Source organism: Tursiops truncatus, chromosome 4, assembly GCF_011762595.2.
Source record: "Tursiops truncatus isolate mTurTru1 chromosome 4, mTurTru1.mat.Y, whole genome shotgun sequence".
NCBI classification, from domain to species: domain Eukaryota; kingdom Metazoa; phylum Chordata; class Mammalia; order Artiodactyla; family Delphinidae; genus Tursiops; species Tursiops truncatus.
In genome coordinates this window covers 10,634,502-10,651,317 of record NC_047037.1, presented here as the reverse complement: position 1 = coordinate 10,651,317, position 16,816 = coordinate 10,634,502, and the positions used below count along the sequence as shown (strand labels likewise).

General features: G+C 35.7%; 1 protein-coding gene across 9 annotated transcripts in view; it reads right to left on the bottom strand.

The window, feature by feature from the left end:
- Nucleotides 1-16,816, bottom strand: part of ANKRD28 (ankyrin repeat domain 28) — a 185,792-nt gene that overhangs the window by 113,894 nt on the left and 55,082 nt on the right. For 2 of the 9 annotated variants that reach the window (XM_019934407.3, XM_019934408.3), the window contains exons 1-2: nt 8,674-10,167; nt 7,470-7,553 (exon numbers count right to left, since the gene is read on the bottom strand). The exons of 2 other annotated variants lie outside the window; for them this stretch is intronic. In XM_019934407.3, the coding sequence (XP_019789966.1) occupies nt 7,470-7,553; nt 8,674-8,790 (201 nt within the window). In that variant the 5' untranslated portion in view covers nt 8,791-10,167. Of the gene's footprint in view, nt 1-7,469; nt 7,554-8,673; nt 10,170-16,816 lie in introns of those variants that run through there. 5 more of the 9 variants (XM_073803675.1, XM_073803676.1, XM_019934409.3 and 2 more) reach the window with 3 other exon arrangements.

Sequence of the window (16,816 nt, the reverse complement as noted above, 5' to 3'; positions counted from 1 at the left end):
CTGACAAACTGATTCTAAAAATTCACACAGAAATGCAAAGGACCTAGAATAGGCAAAACAATTTTTTTTTTTTTTTTTTGCTGTACGCGGGCCTCTCACTGCTGTGGCCTCTCCCGCCGCGGAGCACAGGCTCCGGATGCGCAGGCCCAGTGGCCATGGCCCACAGGCCCAGCCGCTCCACGGCATGTGGGATCCTCCCAGACCGGGGCATGAACCCGTGTCCCCTGCATTGGCAGGCGGACTCTCAACCACTGCGCCACCAGGGAAGCACAAGGCAAAACAATTTTGAACAAGAAAAAAGTTGGTTTCAAGACTTATTATAAAACTATAGTATCATAATGGTGTGGTATTGATGTTGAGCTACACAAATACATCAATGGAACATAACAGAGTCCATAAATAGAGCTACACATATATCGACAATTGACTTTTGATAAAAATGCAAAGGCAATTCAGTAAAGAAAGTATAGTCTTTTCAACAAAAAAATTGTTTTCTGACCACGCCTTGTGGCTTGTGGAATTCTCAGTTCCTCGACAAGGGACTGAATCCAGGCCATGGCAGTGAAAGCCCAGAATCCTAACCACTAGGCCACCAGGGAACCCCCCTTTGCAACAAATATTTTAACAACTGGATATATCCATATGTAAAAAAGTGAACTTTGACATACACCTTGTACCACATGCAATTATTAGCTTGAAATAGGCTGTAGATCTAAATGTAAAATTTAAAACTATAAACTTCTAGAAGATATGAGAAAATCTATGTGACACCGAGAGACTTTTTTAGACACATCACCAAAACAAAAATCCATAAAAGAATAAAATTGATAAATTGGACATCATCAAATTTTTAAACTTCTGCTCTCCAAAAACACTCAGAAGAGAGTTAAAATAAAGCCACAGATTGAGGACTTGTGTCCAGAACATATAAAACTCAAAAGTAAGAAAACTATCCAATAAGGGAAAAAACAAGCAAAAACATTTGAAAAGACATTTCACCAAGGATACAAAGATTGCCAAGAAGCAATGAAAAGATGCTCAACATCATCAGTTATCTCAGAAATGCAAATTAAAGCCACAGTGAGATACTCATCTATTAGAATGTTTAAGATTAGAAAAGACTAATCATACCAAATATTGGCAAGATGTGGAAAAAACTGTAGTTCTCATATCCCGTTGGTGGGAATGTATAATGGTATAACCAGTTCGGAAACAGCTGGCAGTTTCTTAAAAAGTTAAACATACACCTACCATATGGTTTGACCGTTCCACCAACATATATTTACCCAAGAGAAAGGAAAGCATATGTTCATACAAAGACCTGTAGACATGCCTTCACAGTAGCTTTATTTGTAACAGATGAAAAAGAAAAACAACTCAAACTCTATCAACAGGTGAGTGGATAAACAAATTGTGTATATTGAGACAACTGAATACTATTCAGCAACAGAAAGTAATGAACTGTTAACACATGCCTCAACATGGATGAATCTCAAAATAATTATTCTGAGAGAAAAGAGCTAGATAAAAGGAGGACATATCGTATAAAGCTCTGGAAAATTCATATTAATCTATAGTGACACAAAGCAGATCAGAGGTCAGGGGCAAATGGAATCCTTTGGGAATGATGGGAATGTTAACTATCTTGATTGTGGTGATGGTTTCACAGGCATATACCCACCCATGTCAAAACTTATGAAATTATACACTTTAAATATATGCAATTTATTGCATGTCAATTATACCTCAATAAAACTTAAATAAAAATAGGCAGAGGTGCTAGATGAGACTTACCAGGCCAATCAGTAATTTCAGCTCAGGCTGAAATTTAGGACACAATCTATGACATTTTTACTATTCTATATAACTATCATTATTTACCCACCACCAATTTATACAAACATGTCCACTAAAATTGCTTCAAATAAAGAACTTAGAGGACATTTAGTCTATTTGGGAAGTTGATAACATATTTAAATAATCCATAATAAATCCCAACATTCTAAGTTTTGCTTCCATGCATTCGCCTTCTGAGTCAGCCTACACTCTGTTTATGGAGTATGTATCCCTCTAAATAAACCTTTTACTTAAAAAATAAATTAATTAAAGTTTTGCTTGCCCACCAGAATGTCTGTTTACTTGGTGAATTTATCTCATTTATTACCAATTAGCAATAAAGACTAATAATAATCCAAATGCCCTCCAAAAGGGGGACTGGTTAAATAAATTGTTATAAACACCTAAGCGTAGAACTATGTGATTATAAAGAATAAGGAAGCTCTCTCTAGGCTGGTATGGACTGATTCCCCAAATATACAGGATGAAAAAAAGGAAAATGAAGAAATATATATGCCAAATAAAAAACAATGAATGGAATACAAAGATAAATCACCACCAGTTTCTAGCTGAAAAAACAGCTGGTTTCATTACACAAAACCTCCTTTGTTTCAGGACCAGCATAACAGCCATTTAGTCACAATGACATGGAACATACACTCATTTATGGATCTTGGAGGGAACAAGAACACTGGTGAAGAAAATTTAAAAATCTGAGGCTGAAATCTAGAAGCACTGGCAAGAACAGAGGAGAGGTGCAGTTTCTGGGGATGGAGAAACTACAGGGCAACCCTCTCCAGGGTGGAAGCCGACCTGGTTCTTCTCTCTTCACTACCTCCCCGGTTTCACTCCATGCTCCGTGGAAGCCAGCTGGGAACTGGGTGGGTACACTTGAGATGGGGCTGGAGGTTTGCGGGCCACAATACTAATTACTGTAACTACAGAAGACCATGTACACACATACAGTTTTGGGACAGAGAGTTCATATAACCTCAAGTAACTGAGTGAGGAGGTTTTTAAGAACCTCTCCAGAAACATCAACAGCTTGGTGTACTGACAGCCAGCAGAAGCGACTTGTGGTCACAAGAAAGATTTATTAAAGATTAGAGCACTTCTTGCTAATTTCTAGAAAAGACTAGAGAACACTGTGAAGAATGAGGGTGGGTGGAATTCAGGCAACCTGTGTAAACTTATGGTTTACTACTTTGTGTAAACTGCCAACTATCTTATTACAATAATAATGAAAACAAATGATCTCCTTGTGTGATGTACATACACGTACATGTATGTATTTGCCAAACACTTTATCTGACAAAGTAAAAGCAACATCATTTCAATGATCCCAGAAAGTATTTTTGAAAGCTTAGAAGATGTTAATAATTTTGAAGACTACTTTGGCAAAATCAATACCAAAATATTCTGAATAAAAAAGTACATCTAAATTCAGAAACCAATATGCAAAATATACAAGGTAGCATTTTCAAAATTATCAAGTTTATATGATACAGGCAAGATCTACTGACTAGCTCTTAATCAATTCTTTTGAGTTTAAAAAGGGTCACAGTCACAGAAGTCATAATCTAAGACTTCCTGTTTTAAACACTAAAAACGGTGTTGGCTAGATTATAATTACCCCCAGTCTGACACTACTTCGAATGACATTTTTAACCAGCCAAAGAACATGGCACTAAGGGAGGCTTGTTTATTCACTCATTTGCAATGCTAAAATTTTAATAGCACTTGACTATGAAAATCAGGATCACATTTGCATTACAGTTTAAAAGGTAGGAGTCCACACAGAATGTGGACATAACTTTTAGGGGGAAAAATCCATTTTTTAACAATTATTGCTTTATGGCACTATTTGGCAAAAGAAAAAATATTTCTCTCCAATTTACTTTTTTATTTCCCGGCTTCTGTCAAATCTACATAGGTTCAAATGTCTGTTCTGCTACATACTTTCTAAGTTTTAGTTCTGTCACCTATTGGTGGGATGGAAATGTTAACCTACCAACTTTACAAGATTGCTGTGTGAGTTAAAGGCAGGTACCATAAAAATGTTTAGGTACATCACTGTCTCTGAAATAAAGGCTATAATTAACACCAATTTCTATCACTGTGGATTAAGAAAAACAATTTCTGCTTGTAGAAAATTTTCTTATAAAGTCATACCTTTCCTCTGAAATATGTTATTAATATTTCAAATTTAATTATTTGGGCTCCACAACATGGCATGGCATTAAGTTCTGGTAAATCCTAGGGAAAGTCATTTATTATTATTATTTTGGCCACATAAACCTGAAAATACAAATGAAACCTTCTGGGCAAAAGCAGGAGGTCATTCAAGGTCACTTGGAATTTTTAGAGCATCCCAAATTTGGGGTGTGAAAAAAACATGAAGGCCATTAATGTAATCCCACACATTTTACAAAAGAAAAGTGAGTCCTAATAAGTGAAATGGATTTGTTCATGTAGCATAAAGGTAAGAAGATAGAAGCACTTAGGTCTTACAACTTATGCTCCAACTGTTCTTTACATTATGTATACCAATCTGCCTTTAAATTTTTTTGACCGTTTCACCTGTTTGTTTTACAGTGCTTCTTCCATATCCAAGTGACTTATTCTTCTAAAAGTTTGCTATTTCAACTATTTTTAGGCAATAAAAAATCTTCTTCTACTAGGTTACCTACCCAAACAACTATTTCCCTTTTATTCCTTCATGAAAATGCTGATTTTCTCCAGATACGGAGTGCAATATAATCACTGATGATAAGCCTCTCACCCTAGGGGATGAACCAGGTGATGAACAATGACTGATCTAAGCAAAAAGTTAATCCCCTTCTACCTCTGCTGGTGGACTGGTTTACAGAGGGCTTGTAACCGAGGAAACTCAGCGGGAGTTTTGTGGGGATTCTGGAAAAGATCTTTTTGCTTGATTGAAAAAGAAAAAAAGGAAATGTACAGGGAGAATTTCCTTTCCACTTTCTCTGGCTGTTTGTCTTGAGTGCAGGATACAGCAATCATTTCTTTACCAGGAGGAGAAAGCCAAGAGTCTCACAGAGAAGCTCACTCAGAGATATGACATTACTGTCTTAACCAATCCCCCACCAATTACCTTGTTCTGGATTAAATTACTATATAAGCAATAAACCTATATTTACTCAGTCAACTACTTGTGGCCCAAAGCCTCCAAATATAAAACTCCAGTATTTTCTGGTGAAATCATCTCAGCTAGCTTCTACAATAAAAGACTTCCTTCTCAGACCAAATAATATGAATGTGTAATATTTTATATTAGTTTTTTAAAAATCAATTAGGTGTGTTACTAAGAAAGATGCTATTTAGTGGTCCACAGTATTCAGAACTTCAGGATATGACTCAAGAAGCTAACCTAAAATAATTAACAATGTTTACTTAACAGTATAGAGTATAGAACCAAATGTGAGCTCTTTTACCCACTCTAAAATTTTACAAAAATAACTGCAAAAAATGTAAATTTCAAAAAGTCAGCTGTTATTCTCAAATACTCATTTAAATAAATCTATTTTAGAAAAACACCACTGTCGCACTGACATAAAGCTTAAAAATATTTTATTACCTATCAAGAGTGAGTGGGTTTTATATTACAAAACAGTTAAGTTTTATTACACACACCTGCACATACACAAACATACATACCTGCCTCTTAAAACTCTATGCGATTCCTTATCATAGAGGACAAAAATAGAAAAACAAAAACTACCATCCTAAATTAGAACAATGGCCAAAGACTTAACACATCTGATAATTATGACTATACTCTCAACTGTGAAGAGTCACACGAGAAAAGCAACTGTAAAAAAATTTGTCAAAAACCCATGAATCACTGAAGACAAAGTCACTCTCATACTGATTTGAAGCACTAACCAGACTTTTAGTTCTAAGCTTGGTTCTAAGTTTCAGAGCAAGAGAACAAGCTAGGAGATGTTAAGAAACGATGTTTTAAAAGTAAGCAAGGAAAGGAATCTATAAGGAGAAAAGCAGAAGCTAAAAGTCATAAAAGTTAGGGGGTCACACACTAGTTACAGATAACACAATACCTCCCAAGGACATCACAGGAGAATAAACTGATGCTCAAACATGATTTTTTGAGCATAAAATTTTAAAAACTTAAGATAATTTGATTACTATGGCAGAAAAGCAGTTGGCTATAATGAGACTTTGTAATGATGGAGAAATTAACCATGGTAAGTAGGATTATAGTCCAAACTTTCTCACCAAGATGAGATTTGTTAGTTCTATTTAAAACAAACAAAAAATACTAGAGTTAAACAGAACAGAAAGCCTTTTTCTCCTTTTCCTTAGTCTATACCCCTATAGTTATTTTCTGTCTTACAGAAAGCAGACTCTCTAGAACACCCCAGTTACGTAAAGTGACCAGCGCTCCGTTTAAAATAAATCCTGAACTAGGTGCATGTTTCCAATAAATGTAAACTTAAATGCAATTCACTTAGGAATGTTTAAGGAAAAAAAAATGTAATGATGAACAATTTTAGTTAAAGATTCAAATCTATTCAGTTAATTCAACCTTTAAAAATAAGATAAATACCTCTTTTATCTACTTAACATCAAGTGGTCACAATAGTACTGTCCAAAAGAATGAGGGAAAAGATGAGAGTTGGAGATGAGCTGGCAGAGCACAGCTTTCTTAGAACTGGCCAATCAATTCCAGGTAATCTGTTTTGCTGTTGCTATAGGGACCTTAGGAATCATGACCTCTCCCTACTCTCCATCATTCAGAGAACTGAATTATGTATGAAAAAGATACTGAAAACAGTCACTTCCAGTAAAAACATATACATTAATAAATTTGATCTTATTATAGTTAATTATATATTTTCAGCCTCAGTTTAGTAAATTAAAAAACGTCTGGCCACTGGAGAAACATATATGGAAGGAAATTATCCATACGCCCACTCTTTCTAAAACTGTCCGTCATGTCAGTCCTGAATGTTAAATCCACTGTATCTTTAAAAGTCTGAGGAATTTTCAAACAGTATGTCTTTATTTGTTGCGAGACCCCAAACAGATGAGTCTTTGTGTATAATGTTATTCACAGAAAGCAAATTTGATCTCACAATCAAGTTAGATATATTATAAATTTTATAGACATGTCTCTTCTTTCAAGTTCACAAAAAAAGAAAGAACCCTCATCTGAAATGCACACAAGTATTTAACAGTGAAGTGTCATGATGTCTATAACTTACTTTCAAATGGGATTCAGCAAAAGAAAGAAAAAAATATATGTGTAGTATAAATATAATCTGTGTAAATATGGGAGAGAAAGCTAATATGGTAAATGTTATCAATGCTGGATATAAGTGGAGGTTATATGGGTATTCAAAGTCTTTTTTCAACTATTCTGTGAAAATTTTCAAAGTACAAAGTTGGGGGAACAAAAAACCCGCATTGGCTCCTAGTTCTCCTGTGTTTTAGTCATTACCCTGAATATATGTCCAGTCCCTTCCTGTTTGCTTCAAGACCCTTCTACCCTCGTTTAAAACAGCTGTTACAGAATTGTGTTATGCCTTTTAACAAAAATCATAACTCTAGAAAAGTAGGTTTCAAGGCTGGTATCAGTGAAACTGTTTTACCTGAAAGTTAACATCTTCTTTCTTAAATATTAGTGCTCGAACTTCATCAGGATCTCCATTAAATATAGCTTGCACCAGTGATGGCTAAAATACAAGAGAGTAATAAAAACATTAATCACACCACATGGATGATTCTAAAGCTATTTCCACATAACTTTTAAATCTAAAAATTTTCTTCCCTATCATGTTAATCACTTGGCTTTTGACATGAACCAAGTTTCATGAAGTCAAATCATATGAAAGTACAGGATTCCTCCTTGGAAAAAAGGCCTAATTAAAAAAAAAAAAATCAATACCGTATGACCAAAATTAGGTAGCATAAGCATAATCAGATTTTATTTTATATGAGTGGAGGCCTTTTGAATATACATACGGTAAAAAGAAAGTCTCTTCCAAATACAAGTGTCACATCTCAACATCTATTTGTGGGATATAACTTGTCAAACAAGTAGTTCCTAGCCCATGTGGAGGCCCACGAAGGCCTCCTTGAAAAGTTCTGTTTGGGGCACCAAAACAACTTGCGTGGGTTAGTATTACATGTATAAAGATAAAAACCCAAAGAAAGAAAATCTGGCAGTTGATGAAAATCACTACTATTCAAAGACCAAAAATTACTGTAAACCTGAATAACATGAAGAGGCAGACACATGAACATCTAAATATAACAAGTTCTTAATCAACGACACAGCCTCCCTGATAAGGTATCATATTATACTAGTCAAACAAGAAGTCAATTGACAACAGCATTAAAAATAAGATTAAAGATGAAGTCTGACTCTTTTTCATGTAACAGCCTTGCATGTAAATACATACAATTCATTACAGAAAAGGCTGTGCCTCGGTGTTGCTGGCAGTAGTCAACCTTTCCTAAAACATACAGTCCCTCATTCCCGTTACATCGGTTTTTAAAACCACTAAGTGAAAACAGAAATGTGGTTGCTATAACTACTATCCTCAAATTATTTTTAAAAGTCTTTTTAAGAGATTAAGAGATAAAGTCTGAAATGTTATTTAAACATCTGAATAAGTGAAAATCAGAAATGTGTGCATTCATTTACAAGTAATATTGCATCATATTCACACACCTATACTGCTTTAATTTGGGTTTTTAATGAAACTAGTGCAAATTACATTTATTCTTAAAAAATAAAATTTACCCTACTAGTTCAGTAGTATACAGTAAACATAAACTCTCATATCTTACCAATACACTTCCCGAAGGTGGAGAATGTAGGGACTTATTTTCCTGTGGCAACTTAGAAATGAATGCAGGAGACTCATCTTCTACCTCCTCCAAAACAACAATACACACTCGACTCATTCGCTCTTTTAAAAAACTGAATTCTAAGCTATGTGATAAAAGTCACAGTTGGAAGAGCACAAGTAGTTTTTCCTCCTCTTCTGTACAACACTTAGAATCATTCTCTGAACAGCGCAGCTGGTTTTTTAAAGTTAATAAATACTATCGGAAAAAGTGAAGTTTAAAATTATAACTACATACTTGTAACTTACTAAGAAAACAATTCTGTTATTTTCTGTTGGGTTACTGTAAAACTCAAAAGAAATTTGACATCAACATGTCAATAACTAAAACTGAGTCCAGGACAAGCTCATTTAAAAATATTTTTCCCCTACCAAAACAGTCATCACATCCCTCTGTTTCATAGAAATTTACTTGCATAAAAAGATCACTGTCTGGGTGACATCAACACACGCTGCAGAATAAGATGAGAAACAACTGCTGTGACAGAGAAGATCGCAGCTGTACCTGCTCTTGCCTGCAAGGTCATATAGTTACCAGTAGCTGGCTTGCTTATAATTGAAAACAAAAAATAAAATCTCATTGTTCTGTTTCCACTTCTAATTTGTCTTCATTTCTTCAGCTTCACTGGTTTAATGCTGATACTATCCAGAAAAAAAATACATCGAGAGCTCAATACAAATTCTCAAAATGTTGCTCAGAGGTTGACAATTCTTTCTGTGTTTGAGAAAGAAAAAAAAAACAAACAACACTCTGCATTAATAGCAAAGCTGCAGTACATTTACATGCGATGAGTCAGACCACAAGAGACAATAGGACTCTTGGTACTAGAATATGGCTTGAATAATCCAGATATTCCATATAAGAAACAGTTAGCTTTATTCCCATCGACAGCATAGGCAAGGCAGAGCGTTCATTCTTCCTCCATCAGGCAGTGGTCTGTAGCTGCTCCAGCAAAAGGACACAGGCACCAGGCAGAAATGGTGTTAGCGGAGAATCCGAATGGAACAGGCAGGCTGCGAAGGAATTAGAAGGCATCTGAGCTCAAATTACTGCTTCAGGCTTTTCATTTTTAAAAAAGAGAAGGGGAAAAAAAACCCAGTAGTTTATCATTCCAGTGTTTTCTTTGATCTCCACATGAATACAGCTTCCATTAAAGACTCTTCATTCAGAGGAAGAAACAGCAGACTGTGCATCTTCTTTGAGCCAACTACTTTATTCAATCATCTGCCTCTGTGCCAGTATAGTTTCCTTCCACTGTGAAAACCGCTACAGTTACCCTTTTCAGTCGATTTCAGATGGTTTCCTGTTCCTCAGATGATCTTGCAAAATGCCACTGACACCTTCAAATGAGTAGGTCCTTAAAAAATAGAGAACCTCAGGATCGGCGCCACAGTAGCATTTCAACTGAGCAACAGTCTGAAGAGCAAAGACTGCAGAACCGCAGAATGAAATGCCTAGTAATGCTCACATGTTACACTTACCAGAGAGCTGAGCTACTGCTCAGGATGCAACTTCCTCTAGCAGGAGAAAAAAAATAGTGCATTTGGACAGCCTTCACAATGAGAAGGTTCATGCCAGTTCTGTGACTAATCCAGATCAAACTAAAAAACTCTGTAACTGAAAAATGAGTGCGCTTTTAACATTTTCCACGAAAAGCCACAAGGAAATCTGGTGTACTGCCTCTGCTGACTAACACTGGTTTTAGCAAGTAAACAATTCCAAACAGCTTAACTGCTTTCATATGTTACAAAACAGCAAATGTTTAACCCTATAGTGACAGCTGCAGTGATAATGTCTGCAGTGAATCCATAAAAGAGAACTAGAGATAAAGAAGCATTTTATGAGAATATAAATACCATGAACCTAACGTTTTCTTTTTCTTATTTTACCAAGACCATCTTCAATCTACTAGATGTTATTTTCAAGAATGCACAAAGTTTAAACAAAAGAAATTTAAGATTTACTAACAATTTCTAAGTTGTCGAATTTAAACAACCAAGTCATATTTTGAAAGGGAAAAATAAAAATTTCATATTTTAGAAATTATAATTGTAAAATTCTATTGATCACTTGAATTTCACAAAAGAAATAATTCTATCTTCCCATCTGGATGTGGAATAAAGCCTTAAATCTGTTAAATAGCTATGTAAAACTATTGTTTCAAGTCCTTGGTAGTGAAAAGGCACAGGGTAACCAAAGCAAAGAATCTTCTCCCTTCCTAAAAAATTAATTATCCCAAGCTACAAATAAGTGTCAAAACAACCAATTTGGGCTTCTCTGGTGGCACAGTGGTTGAGAGTCCGCCTACCGATGCAGGGGACATGGGTTCGTGCCCCGGTCCAGGAAGATCCCACATGCCGCGGAGCGGCTGGGCCCATGAGCCATGGCCGCTGAGCCTGCGCGTCCGGAGCCTGTGCTCTGCAGCAGGAGAGGCCACAACAGTGAGAGGCCCGCGTACCGCAAAAAAAAAAAATTTATTGTTGGCTTTCTCTGTTTCCTCCCTGCTTCTCTGCTTACTCAAGGATGGGGATATTTCCCCACAGGAAAACTACAAAGAAAATACCATGACCTCCTCAACCTTTGTTCTTTCTTCTATCAACCAGCATTCTTATTAATAAACATAATATTCTTGAACATTTGTGATGTGCTAGGTGCTATACATTCTCATTTAATACTCACAGTGACCTTGCTACACTGCCATAGTATAGAAGAAAAAACAGACTTAGAAATTAAATATTATATCCAAAGTTAGGCAAATTAATAAAGTTGTACCTAATTACAAACACATGCTCTTTCTAATCTACTCTGCTTCCACTGATTGTACGTACACACTCTCCTGAGAGCTTTGCAACCTATAATTGCAAAATAGACTGTAAAAGTGATTTTAAAAGATAAACAATGTATAATGATTGCAAAAAGTTTAGGTAACAAAGGAACATACTATTTACTGTGATAATATTCCCAAACAAGTTATTTTTAAATAGGTACTTCAGGGCTAGTGTTACCTCACACGTTTAAGCCAGTTGACTTACCAAAAAAAAAAAAAAAAGACCAGCATGATATAGATAAATAAGAGTGCCAGAATTTAACAACAAAAGCCATTAAGTATCAGTTTATGAAAAAACCTGTAAGCCTAACATAACTGTACCAAGATACTACGCTTAAAATTCGGTTACTTTAAAATATATAAATGGTTTTAAGCCAAGTTAAAGACATGCAAATATTTTGACATACAAAAATGATGTTAACTGTCACCACAGGGCTAAATAAAAAATATCACCTTGATGTCTGAAGTATCTGAAAACGAAACCACGATAGTAACAATATCCTATATTCTACTGTCTCTGTCAGGGTTCTGCCCCACCCACCCCCAAACAAAACCTCTTTTTATATGGACAATTTTAACTTGTTCTAAAGTATCCAGTGTATAAGTTCACCTACTTAGACTTAAGCAGGTACATCCTATTTTCCTGTTTAGGTCAACTTCCATACTTAGGTTTTTCCCAACCAGAACGCAAGCTCTTTGAAGGCAGGGGCTGTGTTATACACATATTTTTTCCTTCCAATTTTTTCCATCTGTAAATGATTTCATTGAAATAAATTATATTATGTTACAAGAACTCTGGAATAGAGTAGCAAAATTACAAAAGACAATGGGGGGAGGATTCATATGCTTTAACCTGTAAACATGGGAGGCTTTAAAGTGCAACAGAATGAGTTCCGTGCCCTCTAGTGGGAGAGCAACTTAAATGTATTCAACATAAGTTGACAGCATATAAAACAATTATGCTGAATGTCAGCTAACACTACGGGCTCAGGAGTCAGCCTACCTGGAGTTCAAATTCTGATTCCATTATATATTAGCTGTGTCCTTGGGCAAACTACTTCAATTCCCTGAGTCTAAATTTCTTAGACTTCCAAGAATAATAATCTCCAGAGATTTTTACCTAGGAGACATACTGTAACAGCACAGTGTTTGAGAAGATAGGCTTTGTAGCCAAACTAATCTAATCGGGCTTCCCTAACAAATCTAACTGTGTGACCTTGAGCAAGTCATTTAACCTTCCCGTGAATCATTTCAACATCTATTAAAGAACTGAACAGAATCTACTTTATAGTGTTATTAATAGTGAAGTTTAAAATAAAGATAATATTATTATTACAGATATTTAGGAGAGTTGAAAAGATATCTTTTGTGAAGACACAGAGTAAAAAAAAAAAGGGCTACTGACAACCTCCCCCTACTGGTGAGGTGATTCAGACTGGTGTCTGGAGAGCCCATTCAGTTACTAAGTCCCCACCATTTTCAGGCCTCTAGAGAGACTTCAGAAGCTAGTCCTTACACTCCAGTGTGTTTATTAAGTGTTACTGGGGGAGGGTGCAGTAAACTTAGGCAAGAAGTAAGACTACAGGGTTCTGCATTCCTCCACATTCATTGTATTTTACAGTCTAGGGAAAAAGAAAGGGTAAAAAGGACTGGCCCATAATATATTAAATTACAAACAATACTGACATATTATATATAAGTTAACAGCACCATATAACACTGTTTTATATCTCCTCCTGAAAAAGACAGGCCCCCTAGTTTCAAGGAACTCACATCTTAAAGGAAAAGGACACAGGTAAATAAGTATTTAAGAAATTAGGAATGGAGAAAGTGGAGAAAAGTACTCGTGATGAAAAATTATTGACAATAATTGTGCAAATTTAAATTCACACAACTTAAGTTTTTGTTGTTGCTTCTTTTTTCAGCTGAACAATGGCAAGGGGATGTGGTTTTTTCTTGAGGCATTTACTTTTTAGGCCAAATTAGATTAATTTTTTAATAGGCTAACAATTTCAACCCTGACAACTTGATAATCCTTCCATTCTTTATACTAAAATGTACCCTATCAAAAGCTTACTCCTACTCTTCACACAGAGTCTCTTAATGGAAAAGCTGGTTTAAAACCTTCATTTTACTGATAAAAAAACATCCTGAAAGATTATTTTTAGGTTCCCAATTTTGTTACAACAGAATTCCTTTTTTTGACACACATGATTTTTCCTTTCTGCATAGAGAGTCAACCCAAAGCTCGTCTTATCTCTTACAAATCTGTGAACTCCAGATTGATTACTATAGAATAAAATATCTTATTTAGGGTATGCTAAGTGGTTACTCTGTGCCAAACTAGTCTCTGAGTATTAAAAAATAAAAAGCTTATGGGATAAGTGAATTCAAATCATGTTTCAGAAACATTTCTCATAGTTCAAGGATCTTGAACAATCCTCTTGAGTTACATGCCTCAGCAGTCCATATACTTTAGAAAAAGTCTTATGAACAGATTTAAAAGCAAATGGGGGTGCAAGGAAAGGGGGGGATCAAGAAACAGCTGCTCTCTAGGCTACTGGTCAGATTTCCTTGTGATCAGTACAGCCACCGCAAAAATGTCACTGTATGTTTTTAAAATGATGAATTCAAAATCCTTATAAGAGATCAGATTTAATTCTCTATGTGTAATGTATTTATCAACTAGATTTTTTAATGTTTACCGATCATACTTCCAAAATGACCATCAATGTTACCTTAAGATCTCAATTGGTTTCACCCTACCAGCATAACGATAAATTGTTAACCCTTTCATTATTATAATATTACTATATACTAGTGTTAACACATTAACATATTATTGTGATGTGTTCTTTGCAAAGACCTATATTCTGCATCCATTCTTGCCATTTTCCATTCAACTAGAACATTCAAGTTTTTAGGTAAGTACAGAGTCCCACAGGACAAAGATGATACTTCCCAGCCTCCCTTGCAGCGAGAAGCCACAGGACAAAGTTCTAACCAGCTTTTTAAGTAGAGGTGTTATGTGGCTTCCAGAAAACTTCCTAGAAGGACAAATGGCATATCCATTCTGCATCCTGGAACATGGATGACTGGCCACCATCTTAAACCAAATAAGGACCAGAGTCTAGGCTAGAGGGGATCTGGGTCCCTGAGGACTTTGTGGAACAGAACTGCCATAAAAGTCCTGGACTGCCTACTTCCTGACTTTTATGTTAGAGAGAAATAAGTTCTGCCTCATTTAAGTTACTGTGATTTTCAGTCTCTTTTCACATGGAGCTGAACCTAACTCTAAGTGAGAATGTTGCTCTTCCTTTAATCATCAATCAGTGGGCATATACCCTTCCAGCCCTGTTCTCCTACTATTCATACTCTAGTACAATACAGCCACTTACATTTTCAATAAATGAAATGAATTATAAATGCTAGCCACAACAAATTTAATAGAAACAATAACTGACCAGAAAACAGCTTGAAGAACAATCCACTATTACCCCGGGTAAGCAAAGGAAAATCAACAGAGGGAAAAGGAAACAAATATTTATCACACATATTCTCCCTGAATCCTCAATCACTACTGGTGGGTACTACTCTACAATTTATACATGGGAAACGGAGGCTCGGTAACATCCAGTCAGTCAATGACTCATCCATTCATCTGTATTTATTCATCATCTACTATGTGCCAGGCTTTCTGCTAGGTCAAGGAAACAAAATTATGAACAGTCAATCCTTGTTCTAATGAAGCTTACACACCAATGAAGCTTACACACAAATAAATATTTCATAACTGCAAACTGTGAGAAACTGTAGAAGGAAAAGAAATTTTGGAGGGTAAAGAACTAAAGGAAGGTCCACGTGGCTGGAGCAAGCAATCATGAAGGACAATGGCAGATGCAGCTAGAGGAACAGCAAACTCAGATGACACAGAGCTTTGTCAACCAAGTTATTAAGTTTGTATTTTTGACTAAGGGATGGAAAAGTCATTAAAACTTTTAAAACAAGGTAGTCATCATGATTTGCTTTAAAAAGATTATGTGGCTTCGGTGTAGAGAATGGAATGAAGTAGAAGAATGAAAGCCAAAGGACTAGTTAGGGGACCACTGCAGTAAACCAAAAGAATGAGTAATCTGAGCTAGGATGCTGGGCATGTAAATGGAGAGACAGATCTATTTTAGAAACAGGATTTATAGGACATGCTAACAAACTGGATGTAGGAGTGAGGGAGAAGGTGGTAATCACAACAACTACCAGGTTTCTGAGTTAGGAAACTAGTGCTTACTAGAGTTCAAGCAATTTGGGCCTCCTTCAGTTTCCAAATTTATAAAATGGGGAATATGATTTGTTGTATCTTATCTAAGGTCCCTTCAAGCTCAAAGTTGGTTTCAAATCTTAATCCAAAGTCTGTATCTTAGCATATACCCTCATGATTTGAAAATGAAGTGTTAACAATCCCAAAGCTGCCTAATTCTAGGTGAGTATAAAAAAGTTCCTAAAGAATGGAAAGATTTGGTTCAATCCTTCTCCAGTACATTGAAATAATCTAAAAACCTTTTGGCAAGAATACCTTATTCTTAAAGCGTGCACCAAAATTACAATAGCAACTGATTCAACAAATACTTAATATTACTATTTCCACTCCACTATGCACACCACACCAAGAGATCACAAAATGTCATATACCACCTTCACCTTCAAAGACCTTATGCAACCTAGTGAGTTTTTGGATATGACACCAAAAACACAGGCAACAAAAGCAAAGAAAAACAAGTGGGACTACATCAAACTAAGACGCTTCTGTACAGCAAAGCAAACCATCAGCAAACTGAAAAGACAACCTACGGAATGGGAGAAAATATTTGCAATCCATATATCTGATAAGGGGTTAATATCCAAGATATATAAGGACTCATACAACTCAACAGCAAAAACAAACACAAATAAACAAAAACACCCACAAAAAAACCCAAAAACCAAATAACCTGATTTTTAAAACGGGCAAAAACCTAAGTAGGTATTTTTCTAAAGAAGACATATGAATGACCAATAGGTACATGACAACAACAAAAGGTACTCAACATCACTAATCTTTAGGGTAATGCAAAGCAAAATCAAAATGAGATTTCACTTCATACCTTTTAGGACAGCTAGCATCAAAAAGATGGGACAACAAGTGTTGGTGAGTACATGGAGAAAAGGAAACCCTTGTACACTGCTGGTGGGAATGGAGATTGATACAGCTACTATGAAAAC